The sequence below is a fragment of the Juglans regia genome, unplaced genomic scaffold (genome assembly GCF_001411555.2).
Source record: "Juglans regia cultivar Chandler unplaced genomic scaffold, Walnut 2.0 Scaffold_171, whole genome shotgun sequence".
Taxonomy (NCBI): Eukaryota; Viridiplantae; Streptophyta; class Magnoliopsida; order Fagales; family Juglandaceae; genus Juglans; species Juglans regia.
Window position 1 is genome coordinate 2,414 of NW_023347792.1, and position 13,657 is coordinate 16,070.

A 13,657-nucleotide genomic window follows, 5' to 3' on the forward strand; every position below is an offset into this window, starting at 1 on the left:
TTACCGACGTTCCCTGAGGATCCAATACAATAAGCTGTGGTTGATGCAGAAAAGAAATAAAGGTAAATGGTCAATTAATCTGTTGAGTCAGCCATGTCGAACGAAACTGTATAAAAACCTCTATCCATTTATGTTATCAATAAATATAAAAACTAGTTGTATAGTACCAACAGTTAATTTTCAAATTTTCATTGAAGAGGGGAAGCTAGTGTAAGGGGATTTTACCGATGAGCCCTAACAATCCAGTATAATAAGCTGCAGCACATGGAGAAATGAAATAAAGGTAAGTGATCAGTTAATTTATTTACTGTAAAAAAGTGCATATTATTTACGAAAAGAGATATTGGATCGAGATAAAAGACAGTCTTCAAATTCAAATTGCAAGGAAGCTATTTGGAACAGAATCTAGAAATTAAAAATTGCAAATGCTGCAAAAGTTTTCCTATGGATAGCTTGCTTAGAGGCCTTACCCACTAATTTAAATCTCTTTAAAAGGAAAATAATAGTCACCAAACTGTCTACTGTGTTTAGAAGAAGAAGAAAGTACAATACATGTACTTTGGGAGTGTATAGCAGCAAAGGATGTGTGGTGTCTTCATTCAAAGAAAATTCAAAGTTCTTTGACAGCAACTTGTTTTAAGGATTTATTAGTTGTTATGTATAGTATTGCTGATGAAGAACAGAGGGAAGAAATAGTTGTGACAGCAAGTAGACTAGTCTGGCATAGAAGGAGTGATTTTATTTTCAACAACAATTTTTGGCAGTGAGTTGAGATTAAAAAGCATTATCTTGAAAGGTGACTCTCTCCAGGTTATTAATAGCATCAAGCCAATGTTGAGATGGAGGATTGTCCATCTTATGGGGATTGAAAACTCACCTGCAGTTACGGCCTGTTTTAGTAAGAAAATAACGAAAGTATTTCCTGCATGTTTTGACAAAAAATAAAAAAGGGAAAAAATGGGATCATATTAAATTACGTTCAATAATTGTGGAAGATCACAACTATGGTACTGCTAATTATATATGGTACAGAAACGTAATGACGAGATATATCGATCAGCACATAATAAATATCTCATTAGAATTCTAATTTCAAATTTTTTAATTACTCACCCCGTCGGACGCAATAAGGTTGATTATCGTCATCGATGTAGCAATTATAGTATCCGCAGCTTCCACAATAAATCCCATACCATGAAAGTTCAAAACCATATGAGAATATATTGTGGATGTCTGTACAGGAAATATTAGGATCACCATAAATTTGTCCTGGCCACGATGTCAGAGACATTTGCTCTATCGTGCACGACTCCTCCACATCCATCACATTCGCTCCATCGCCAACAATAAGATATAAGTACCGTTTGGAATATTGAGAAAAAGAGGAGTTGGAAGAAGACCCATATCCCTTATTGATATTAAAACAATTCGTAGAAATAGTCATGTCCAAATGGAAAGGGGAAGTCCAACTCACTGGCTTTTCACAGTTCACAATAACCACAACTTCAGTAAAAAGCAGTGAAATATCCCAGTCCGGCCAACTCAAATTACGACGATTGAGAAAATAACGAGGGATGAAGGAGTAATTATCCTCATGAATACCTGGGTCTACAATTCGGATTGTGTAGCTGTTGTAATTGATTTGGCTTACGTAGTATTTACTACCATCATGTAAAGATAACAACGTGTGGTTGTTGTCATCACATGAGAGCTCATACCTTTGGTCTCCGCAGTTTGGTGGATCGCCTTTTAGTCGAAACGGATAGCTGATGTTGGAGATATTGCCACAGGAAGAAGGAGGACAGTAGTGATCAGTATTATTAAGACTAGAAGCTGGAGGAACAAGGATTAGGACCAGAACAGTAGTTATAACCTGGACCCTGAGTTCAGCAGGGAAAACCATTCCTCTTCCACCCAACAACAAAGAGAGCCAGAGAGGGAGATCAGAGAAAGAGAGCATTAGGGGAGATTTGGGCGTTGTTTCCCCAGCCGTCTGTAGAAAAACTTTTGTATGTATAATAATGCAGATATATTAGGGGTAACTACCTGATGCAGGTATAGGAGGACCAGTAAACATAAGCCGGCCGCGTTGAAGAAAAGTAATTCACAAGAAATAGAAATGCATGGGTTGACGGAGTCAATTGTGATTACTCATGTGAGATATGAGTCAAAATTATTATAATTGGTAGTGGTTTGCCGGCCAACTTGTTTAACTAAGAATAATGCAGATCATATAGGCCCACTTCGCATGCACTGTGTAATTAAGAATAGGTAATACTATGAGAGAGCCTTTCTTTTCTCGTGTCTCTCATCTCATTCTCTCGATAGCTTTAATTAGGTAGTGGCCGGCATGTGCATTTTTCTCTTGAAAGAAAAGTTAAAACCCTACTGTTTTGAGTTCAACAAGATATTTAATTAGTACGACAATATAACAATGTTAATGACTGAACCTTGTGTACTTAACTTGTGTTGGTATATAAAAACGTTACAAGTTTGGAAAGTACCGCAAACATGAAAATTTGAATGCCGGCCCATGCGTGAAACCGTAGGAGATATGTGAAGTCAACTTCCAACATTTATATATTATTGTAGCCCATATATATCATATATAAACTAACGTTCCGTTCTTTAGTACGCTAACCCTTATGATTGGATCACGTTTTTGTATATGTCAATGGACTGAAAAATTATTAAATGATCTTATTTCTAAATAACTCTTACCACGTGTTATTCCTAAAAATAATCGGATATGAACCTAATCCTAAGCATGTCATGGCACAAGGGGATGGCTAATTTTACCTAAAATTTGCCCAAAATAAACTTCAGGAGTAAAAATATACTTTTCTTTAAGAGACAATGCAATTAAGGCAAAATAGACAGTAAGAAAAAGATGAAAAAAACAAGAGAACTTATCATTGAAATCAAAATCTTGGTAATTTTGCTTGCCAAACAAAATATATTTTAGAACCTCATGACAAAAGTGTAGCCCATCAAATACAAACCTCAAGGACACAGGTAATTTTATCCATCAAAGACATTAGAACCCCAAGAATAAAAGGGCGCGCATTTTTTTTTTCTCATCAAACACTTACCTCAAGGATAAAAAGCTAGCTTTATCATCAAACCCAAAGTACTAATAAACCTCAAGAACAAAAACGTAATTTTCCTATCAAGGACAAAAAGGTAACTTTCCATCAAACACAAACTATTAACAAACCTAAGGATAAAAAGATAGTTTTTTCCATCAAACAAAATACACTATTCACAATGATATAGCCATTTTATATATGATATGAAAAATTATATTTGCAGTTATAGAGTGTGCAAGCGCGACGCAATCATTTTAAAAAAATTGAGTAAATATAAGATCCGAATGAAAAAAATTAACTTTTTAATATTGGATTCCACTCTTGACTAATTATCGATGGAGTAGGAAACTGAAGCTTCCTTTTATAGCTACTTTAGCTCGGTGCGCCCAAGGTGGCCATGTGGAGGAATTAACAATGCCATAAATAATTTGCTTTTAAATGAATTCGACAAATTTCGTTTCAAAATGATTTAATTTTTTAGAGCTTTTGGGATAAAATGAGTACCAAACTTTTTCGTCCCGAAATGATTTTAGGTATCAGATGAAATGGAAATTCTTGTTGGAGTGGCTCTTCCCAAACAATTTATCTTTTAGTTTTATTTCCAGAGGTAGCTCAGAAGTTTCTTTGAGCTTTCGCTAGGGGTGGGCTCCGACTGCGACAGAGTCGGAATGCCCACCTCCGACCTTCGACTCCGACTCGAGCCAGAGGTCAAAACCCGCTCTGACTATGGCTCCGATCAGAGTCAGAGTTGCTGAAGTAGGAGTCAGAGTCAAGACGTCGGAGTCACAGAGAGAAATCACCCACAAAGAAAAAAAAAATCAATCAAAACGCAAATATGAATCTTTGATTGTGAAAATCACCCACAGAAGCAAAAACCAATCCAAATCTGATTGCCAAATCACCATCAAACAAAAACCAATCCAAATCAAATTGCAAAAACCACCCACAACAAGAAATTATATGCACAAACCAAGCTACAGAGAAAATGAGAAAGAGTGGTTGAATCTTGAAGAACATGCAAGGGACCGACGACGAGAAAGAACATGCGCATGACGTCCTTGTAGCATCAAAACACTTGGACTGAAATCTGAATCTTGATGGAGAAGGGATGAGTCACGACGGAGAAGATGAAGAAGTTGAAGCCTAAAGGGACGACAAAGAAGATGAAGTGTTTGAAACCAGCCAAGAGGAAATGGGATGACGGAGAAGACAAAGACTATGATATTTTTCTTACATATTTTCTTGTCATCCTGTATGGCATCTTTTCTTTCTATGCCTTCTTTGTCATGAAATTGGTCATAAGCCCAACTAGGAAAGTAAATTTGGCTTGAATGTTCTGCAAAAGCATTCAGGTTCTTTCTTTTGCTCATCATTTCCATCAATAATGTTAAGGTTGTGTTTCGTACGCCTCGACTAAATTTCTGCAACCCGGGTTGGGATGTTTCTACTAGCAATCCCAAAGACAAAGATGGGCTCGATGGTTGTCCGGGGACTGAGAGAACTATTGAAAAATAACAGAGTTCAGAGAGATTCATTCGTACCTAGAGCATGGTTTTTATACGAGATCTCGGAAGGACATTCTTGTACCTTGTGTCAAGGGCCTGTGCTGTGCCCACCGTTACCCAATCACTACCATTAATGCGGTGTGGCTTCCCTGGTGGTATCTTGATGGTTGGCGATTGGTGCGGTCACTTCTTGTCCCCATCGTCAAAGAATGGAGGGTTGCTCATACTTTTCGTTCACTTCCCAGCGTAGACCCTTTAATTCTAGCCATTGCAGGCGAGTGTCAGGGTCGGCGCATCTCGTCTATTCCCTTTGACTTGTTTCTAGTGCGGTATATTTCCTTTTGGTGGGAATTCCTTTATTTCAGGGGATGTTTCGGTTGCACGTCTTTGATAGATTATTGTGCACTTGAGTGCACCTGTTCGACTTCCTTTGTTTGGGTAACGGTTGAAGATTTCCCTCTTGCATCGCTTCATGAAGCGTGTATCGCGAGATTTCACCCGTTCATTTTCTCCTTCGCAACGCGTGCTAGTTCACTGGCACCTTATTTAAGTCCACCCCTCTTCCCTTCTTCAGCCTGTTTGATTTCACTCTTTCTTGAAGTTATTGAGCCTTTACTTTTTTTCTTCTCTATTTCGTTACCTTCTTCTCCCTTCTCTTTGATTCTCCGTTAGCCTCCATTACCTGGTTCCATGGCTCCTAAGAATGCCTCTTGTGCTACTCCCTAGGTATCGAGCTCTGCCCTCCCCTTAGTTCTTTTCAGGACCCCTGGGAGAATGGATCGTTCGGAGATTCGCACCAAGTCCAAGCATTTTGATTATTTGGCTGGAGGTCGGAGGCTACTTTGACTCTTTTGAGGTCACTGAAGGCCTCTTTCGGAGTCCAAGACTCCGTCCTCTTCGAGGTTCCTACTATCTGTGAAGGGGTCGTTGACTTTGAGGGTTACACTACGAAAGTGGCATTATATCTGGGCATGTTTACCAGTGGACTGCAACTTCCTTTTTGTCAATCGGCTCGTGACATGCTGGACTACCTTCGTCTTGCTCCCACGGAGCTCCAACGCATGGAGGGTTCTAACGAGCCGCAACGTTGTATTGAGCCAGACACTAGAGGACGTCAACCCAGAGCACTCGGACCTCACTACCTGGGAGTTCCTTTTGACCCACAGCATCTTGAGGCATAGGGGGAATACTTGCAGTTTTCGATTGCGTTAAGGGCAGACTGTGGCCCGCTTAGAGCAGTTGTACAACTGGGCAAAGACTGGAATTGACGGTTCTTCTTTCTGTCTTGAAAGGGGTGGGAGTTCCCATTCAAATCAACTACTCGGGAAGAGTTCCCCATTCGTGCCATTTTGGGGATCGTGCCATAGGATAAAGTGGTCTAGCTGACATCCACCATGGAAGAAGAGAGTTGGCTGGAGATCGTCCAAGCCTAGGTGACATCTCACTAGGAGGACGTTTACTCTGAGGCCTTGTTGGAGGAGGCTAGCGTAAGGGCGCATGGGACGTCTGAGCTCGCCATTGGGGCGGAAGGAGAAAAGGACTAGGACTGAGGAGTCTGGGGGTAGCACCACTGACTCTGCTCCACCATCCCCTCCTGGACAACCTTCTATTCCGATGGTTGTCCTTTTGATGCTGAAGCTTATGGTTTATTAATAGCAGCTGCTTTTTGCAAGGAGCTAGTCTTGGAGTAGGTTTGTTTAGAAGGTGATTCAAAACAAGTGGACCTATTGAAGAGCCACAACTCAAACTGGAGCTTGGGAAGTTTCCTAATTGGGGATGCTCGGCAAGTGATGGACTCTTGTGCCAGATGGACAGTATCTCATGCTTATAGAGGGGCCAACATGGCTGATCACCATCTTGCAAAATCTGCCCTTGACTACTTTGAGGATCTTTATGACATTGAAGTGTGTCCTTCATTTATCAAGACTATTGTGTCTAAAGAAATGTTGTAAGCTCTTTGTATTCAGTCGGTTGTGACTAAAGAGTTGATGTAAGCTCTTATTATTAATGAGATCAATCTCTTTCAAAAAAAAAATAAATAAATAATAACACTTACAAACATGTTATGTTTGGTTGGAAACAAAATAAAAAACTGTTTTCTGAGGTAAAAATGATGATTATTTGAATTTTCAAAGATTACGACCATATTATTGAAAGTATGAAAGTAGAAATTATCTTAAAGTTGTATGGGTATTTTCGTCTATTGATAGTTTTTTTAAAATTAAAATTACGTTCCACATTATTCGAAAATGCACGTTTCAGATTAAACGTACTTTTTAACTTATTTGAGATTAAAAGTTCTTTAATATGTACCACTGAAAAACTTAAGTTTTCCATTACAGATCCAATTTTAAGGTTATTTAAAATCAAGAAATTTCTGAATTTCATAATCCATCAAATAAAATATTTAGACCCATAGCCTAGCTATTCATGAAAAATCCAATAAATCTCAATTGGACTTTTCTCAATTTTAGCCTATTAATAAGATCTAAAATCATGAACTAAATTTTAATGGGCCAAAAATTAAGATTCTTGACCTATGGACCTTACTAAAATTCCAAACCAATCTCAATAAATATTAAATGATCATAGGCTCACCCAACATTGCTTATCAAACATAATTTTAGGCCAATTAAATTACCCTCAATAATCCCTTAGTAATTTCACGTCGGGGTGTTATATGAACAGCCACAGCTAATAAGCATATAAAAATAATATAACAGACGTTTGTTTAGAACTTGAGGCACTAATTTTGGGGCACTTTTATATGGACCATTACAATTTGAGGCACTAAAGTTTACTAATAGCATTAATTACGTTTTATTTTCTCAACTACTCATATCGCCATATTATTTAGGGCAATGCTAATTGTACTTATATCCATGTTACATTCTCGTCTATACATGACTTTTATTAAAAAAAATACAAGAAAATAAGAAAATTGTAAAAGTCTTGTATTATCTAATGCATGCTATGATTATTGATTACTACCAATTATTAATATGATCACTTCTGAATAAAATAATATTGATGCTATTACAAATTGTAAGAGCACTTCCAATGGTTAATCTATATATATATTTTATCTGAAAAAACTCATTACATCCTACTTTTCATATTTTAACTATCTATTTTTTAAGAGTACCATTCATGATTCAACAACTTATCTAAATTTTTTATATATTTAATTTAAAAATTAAATAAATGAAAAAAAGTAGATAGAAAATAATAAAAATAGATAGATGAAAGGAGTGAAAAAAAATAATAGAGAGAGAGAGAGATGTGTAAAAAATTTATACATGGATGAGTAGCATCAAACTATATTTAGATTGATACTTATTTTTAGGGCACTGCAAAGTATATATACTACAACAAGCGTAGAAAGATTATGACCTTAAATTGTCGGTCTTTTCTTTTTTCGTGGGCTTGAAGCAAACTTCTCCTAAAAAAGGATAAAAAGAGATAGTTCAATTTTAGAAAGACAAATAATAAAAATTAAGCAAGGCTTGATTCATCTGATTGAATTGATGATGAAGCTTGATTTGAATTATCTCTATCACCCTTTATCTCTCTCTTTGGTGATGGTTGGAGAGGCTTGAGAGGAACTTGTAAGCATTCAACATCTCCTTCAAGCATTTTGATGACTTTATTCATTGATGGATGATCGCTAGGCGTCAATTGTATGCACCATAATGCGACTATCATCATCTTCTTACATATTTTCCTTTTATCTTCAGTAGCATCTTGTATTTCCATATTCTTTCCATCATGGAATTGATCATATATCTAAGTGGGGAAGTAAATTTGGCTTAAATGTTCTGTAGATGCATTCAAGTTCTTTCTTCTGCTCACCATTTCCATCAACAGCATTCCAAAGCTATAAACATCAGCTTTTTATGAAACGGCTCCAATATTTTTGTAAAGCATTTCAGGAGCCATGTATCCAAACGTTCCTCTTGCACGAGTCAAATGAACAATACTATCTTCCGCCGGGTACAATTTCGCTAAGCCAAAATCCGAAACTTTGGGTTTCAAATTATCATCAAGAAGAATGTTGTGAGGCTTAATGTCGAAATGTAAAATTTGCATGTCACATCCTTGATGTAAATACTCAATCCCGCGAGCAACTCCTAAAGCAATATCATAAGTTTTCTCGTAGTTGAGAATATTTGTCTCTGATGAAAAAATGTGTTTGTTTAGAGATCCGCTGGACATGAACTCATATATAAGGGCACGCTTTGAACCATGAACACAAAAACCAATGAGTTGCACTATATTCACATGATGGATCCTTTCAATGGTTGCTACTTCATTGATAAAATCTTGCCCATTTGCTTTGGATTGGCTTAACATCTTTACCGCTACAAGACGTCCACTTCGAAGTGTTCCTTTAAATACTGTGCCATATCCCCCTTCACCCAATCTTTCCCTAAAACCTTTGGTAATTTTCTTAATTTCTGAGAAAGAGTATCTTATTGGTATGAAGTTATTTTGGCTTTGTAGAAATCCTTCAACTTCATCATACGTGGATAAGTGCCTCCTTCGCCATTTATATATAAAAAACGCAATTACAAATGGAGCGCCTAATACACTGATTGACAAACGACATTCTGGAAATGAAATCGCAAAAGATAATTATAAGAAAGTGAGCAATCATGTTGTTGCACTACCAATTACTCCCTTTCAAAATTCCTGTGATTTGGCATAGTGTTTATTTTTAATGTTAATTTAATAATGATTTCTAACTATTTCTTGTTGAGTAGTTTAAAGAATGATTAATTGACTAAAACAATTAAGAAAGATAAAAAGAGAGAGATAGTACAGATTCTTACCGAGCAGTAATCCAATTAATAAAGTTGCCAAATCTGTTAATGATAAAAAAAAAAATAATCTGCATTAAAAGCTAGCTAAGAATTGAAGTAAAAGAATTAATGTGTATGATGCATAGAATGGATTCATCGTTAGTGAGATCTAAAAGAGGTATAATAGTACAGGAAAATACGCAATTAAGCAAGTACGTACTGGGATAGTAGATATATTGAAACCCATTAGAAGTAGTCCATACATAATATTCTTCAGTAGTACTGACTCGTAGTTTGGTTAATCGGTCTGCATGGTTTGACAAAAAAAAAGAAAAAAAAAAAAGGGTTTCACGTCAGCATCTGAATTCAATATCAAAAGTAAGACTGATGGTGATCATGTCGAATTAGCTAAATATCATGACAAAATACGATCGATGGTACAAGCTCGTCCAACGCCGGACATCAATAAGTTTATTAATATATTTTGGATTTGTAAGTAACAAACATGATTACGGCCATTAATATTTTTATCTCTAATATATTGCTTTATAGCATTATGAAAAGACGTAGATTTAATTATTTGTATTTATCTTAACAATCCTCTCACTAGAGGCCAAACTCTCCCTTAATAAATGAGTTTAGCACATGAAATATTTAATTTATTGGGTGAAATATAGAGTTAGAATTCGAAATCATGAATTTTACTTTTGTTAGTATTTATTTATTTTTTTAGCAATTCTACTTCTCGTATTGTATATTATATTATATGTGTATGTAATTAATATATCTGATCTTATCTCCAAGTTTAAACCATTTTCATGTTTCACTGCTTATGGAATGAACGGTTTAAAGTTGAAAGAAGACAAATAGCTGATCAGACAGATACAAATTCTTACCGTTGAGCCATGACAATCCAGTATACTTAGCTGCGGCTCATGGAGAAAAGAAATAAAGGTAAGTGATCAGTTAATTTATAACTCACATTATTTTTAGTCTTTTTCTCCTCGTAAAAACATTATATTTCAAATATGAACTTCTAATTAATGCTCCTTTCCAAAAAGTAGTTAATTTTTTCATTAATTTTCTAATTAAACATCAAGAGTTGTTGAACAAACTGGACCATGTTGAGCAAACTGGAAGTTCTTTTTGAGAAGAAATACAGGAAAAATTACATTTTGAAACCATCAAAATATCATTTTTTTTTAGTTCGCCCAATAAACTATTAAACTGGAATGTGGATTTAATTGAAGGAATATTTTTCTGTGATAAAGTTGCTATTATAAAGAGAAGACCTTTCAAATTGTCCAGATTAGATAATATGGAGGTGTACAACAAGTGGTCATTTTACTTATTATTTACAAAGAGAGATATTGGATTGAGATAAAAGGTAGTCTTCAAATTCAAATTTGCAAGCAAGCTGTTCGGAACAGAATCTGAAAGTTAAAAATCCCAACTGCTGCAAAAGTTTTCCTGTCGAGAGTTTGCTTAGAGCCCACTAATTTAAATCTCTTTAAATTAGTTTAAGTGGTCACCAAACTGTTCATTCAAAGAAAATTAAAAAAAGTTCTTTGACAACAGCTTGTTTTAAGGATTTATTAGTTTCTATGTATATTAATATTGCTGATGAATAACAAATGGAAGAAATAGTTGTGACAGCAAGGAGATTCTGGCAGGGATTGAATGATTTTATTTTCAACAACAATTTTTTTCATCCAAATTTGGTGATGCAGCAGTCAAAGCAACAACTTGTTGATTATAAGGAAGAACAAATAAATTCAGGCAAGACAGCAACAAAAGATGCAGAGAACTTGATGAGTAGTCCAGTGGGAACCTCGGCCTACTTGTCTTGAATTACTAAAGATTAATTGGGATGCAGCACTTAATAAATCTTTAGGAAAGGTTGGTATTGGTATTATAGTAAGAGACGGTGATGGAAATGATCTGGCTACAAAAAGACCAAAGGTTAGGCCAAGCAATGGCTAGTGGGAAGAACCTGTAGGCTAGTGCCGTTGAAGAGGGTCGACGGGAGTGGACTCGATGCAATGTGATTTTTTCTTTAATCCATTCCTAACTGAAGCTTTTGGGGCTCCACAATCATCAATTTTTGGTAGTCAGTTGGGATTAAAAAGCAATATTACCTTGGAAGGTGACTCTCTCCTGGTTATTAATAGCATCAAACATTATAATTCTCAATGTAATAGTGTAGGTCTGACTATTATCAATGTGAAAAATGTTCTTTTACAATTTGATCAATGATTTGTTAGGCATGTTAGAAGAGAAGCCAATGTTGTGGCTCATTGTTTAGCCAAGAACTGATCATTAGAGTAATTAGAGGATGATTCTATTGAGATGGAGGATTGTCCATCTTGTGTTCTTTCCCTCCTTTGGAGCTTTATTAATAAATATATTAATATTGATGTTCATTCTCAAAAAAAAAAAAAAAAACCACATCTTATATATGGGGATTGAAAACTCATGATCACCTACATTTGCGACCAGTTCTCGTAAGAAAGTAACCCAAGAATTTGTATTTCCTGCATGTTTTGACAAAAAAAAAAAATCAGTCAAGTACTTAAATTGCAAAAGCAACATAATGACGATCGAGATAGATCGATCAACATATAATAAATATCTCATTAGAATTATGATCTCAAATTTATTAATTACTCACCCCATCGGTGGCAATAAGCTTGATTATCGTCATTGACGTAGCAACTATCGGATTTGCCGCAGCTTCCACAATAAATCCGTTACCATGAAAACACAAAACCATATGAGAATACATTGCGGATGTCTGTACAGGAAATATTAGGTTGATCAGCAGAAATTTGTCCTGACCACGATGTTAGAGACATTTGCTCTATCGTGCACGACTCCTCCACACCCATCACATTCGCTCCACCACCAACAATAAGGGCTCATTTGTTTTCAGAGATGACATGAGATGAGTTGAGATTAAAGTTAAAAAGTTGAATAAAATATTGTTAGAATATATTTTTTAATATTATTGTTGTTTTGAAATTTGAAAAAGTTGAATTGTTTATTTTATTTTGTGTGAGGATTTGAGAAAGTTGTAATGATGAGGTAAGATGAGATGAGATGAGATGTTTTTGGAAAACAAACAAGGCCTAAGATATAAGTACCGTTTGGAATCTGGAGAAAAAGAGAAGTTGGAAGATGACCCATATCCATTATTAATATTAGAACAATTCGTTGACCAATAGAAGTACCAACTCGTTGGCTTTTCACAGTTCAGAATAACCACAACTTCTGTTAAAGAGAGACTCCAATCTGGCCAACTGAAATTACCACGGTTTAGAAAATAACGAGGGATGAAGGAGTAATTATCCTCTTGAATACCTGAGTCTACAATTCGGATTGTGTAGTTGTTGTAATTGATTTGGCTTACGTAGTATTTACTACCATCATGAAAAGATAACAACGTGTGGTTGTTCTCATTACATGAGAGCTCATACCTTTGATCTCCGCAGTTTGGCGGATCGCCTTTAAGTCGAAACGGATAGCTGATGTTGGGGATATTGCCACAGGAAGATGGAGGACATGAGTGAACAGTATTATTAAGACTAGAAGCTGGAGGAACAAGGATTAGGACCAGAACAGTAGTTATAAGGATCCTGAATTCAGTAGGGAAAGCCTGATAGGCCACGTCGTTCAGCAAGATTCCGTAAACCCAATCCCAAATATTTGGGATGATCTGGTACGTGAAGAAGGCATGCAGCGTGACTGGGTCAGTGAGCATGACTTGGTCAGTGAGCATTTATGCATGAAGCGCGCATGAAGTGCGCACGAGCGTGGTGAGCATGACTGGGTCAGTAAGCAATTACTCATGAAGCGCACGAAGCGGAATGAAGCGGATGAAAAAGTCTTCAGTAGTTACGCAGTAACATTTCCGTTAGTTTCATTCTATTTTTCAATTCTGTTTTATTCTGTTTTATGCTCTATTTCATGAGCAGTATTTTCGGTTCTTAGTCCGCAAGTCAGTCCGCATTTTCAATTCTTAGTCCGCAAGTCAGTCCGCAAGTTTCCTTTTATTGTTTCCTTTTATTTCGGTGTAATTCTGCTATTTAAGCAGAAGAGAATTATGAATGAAGGCATGGAAAATTGTTGAGTCAAACTGTGGTACATTCTCACCCGAAGAGAACAATTTATCTTAGCATATTTATTTTATCATCTGTGTTTGGGACCTAACATTGGCCTCAGAGCCAGGTTCATTTTAATGGGAACCAATAAAAAGCGTATC

General features: G+C 36.2%; 1 protein-coding gene and 1 pseudogene across 1 annotated transcript; both read right to left on the bottom strand.

Annotated features, from left to right (window-relative positions):
• Positions 1–225: 225 nt before the first annotated feature.
• Positions 226–1,903, bottom strand: LOC118345205 (the record flags this gene model as incomplete). The annotated part of the gene is made up of 3 exons (XM_035686930.1): positions 1,114–1,903; positions 878–922; positions 226–255 (listed from the first exon to the last, which is right to left on the bottom strand). Coding segments are annotated over exons 1-3 (865 nt in total), but the record flags the coding sequence as incomplete, so codon positions are not given.
• Positions 1,904–8,012: 6,109 nt separating this feature from the next.
• Positions 8,013–13,174, bottom strand: LOC108981249 (annotated as a pseudogene).
• Between the last annotated feature and the right edge of the window lie 483 nt (positions 13,175–13,657).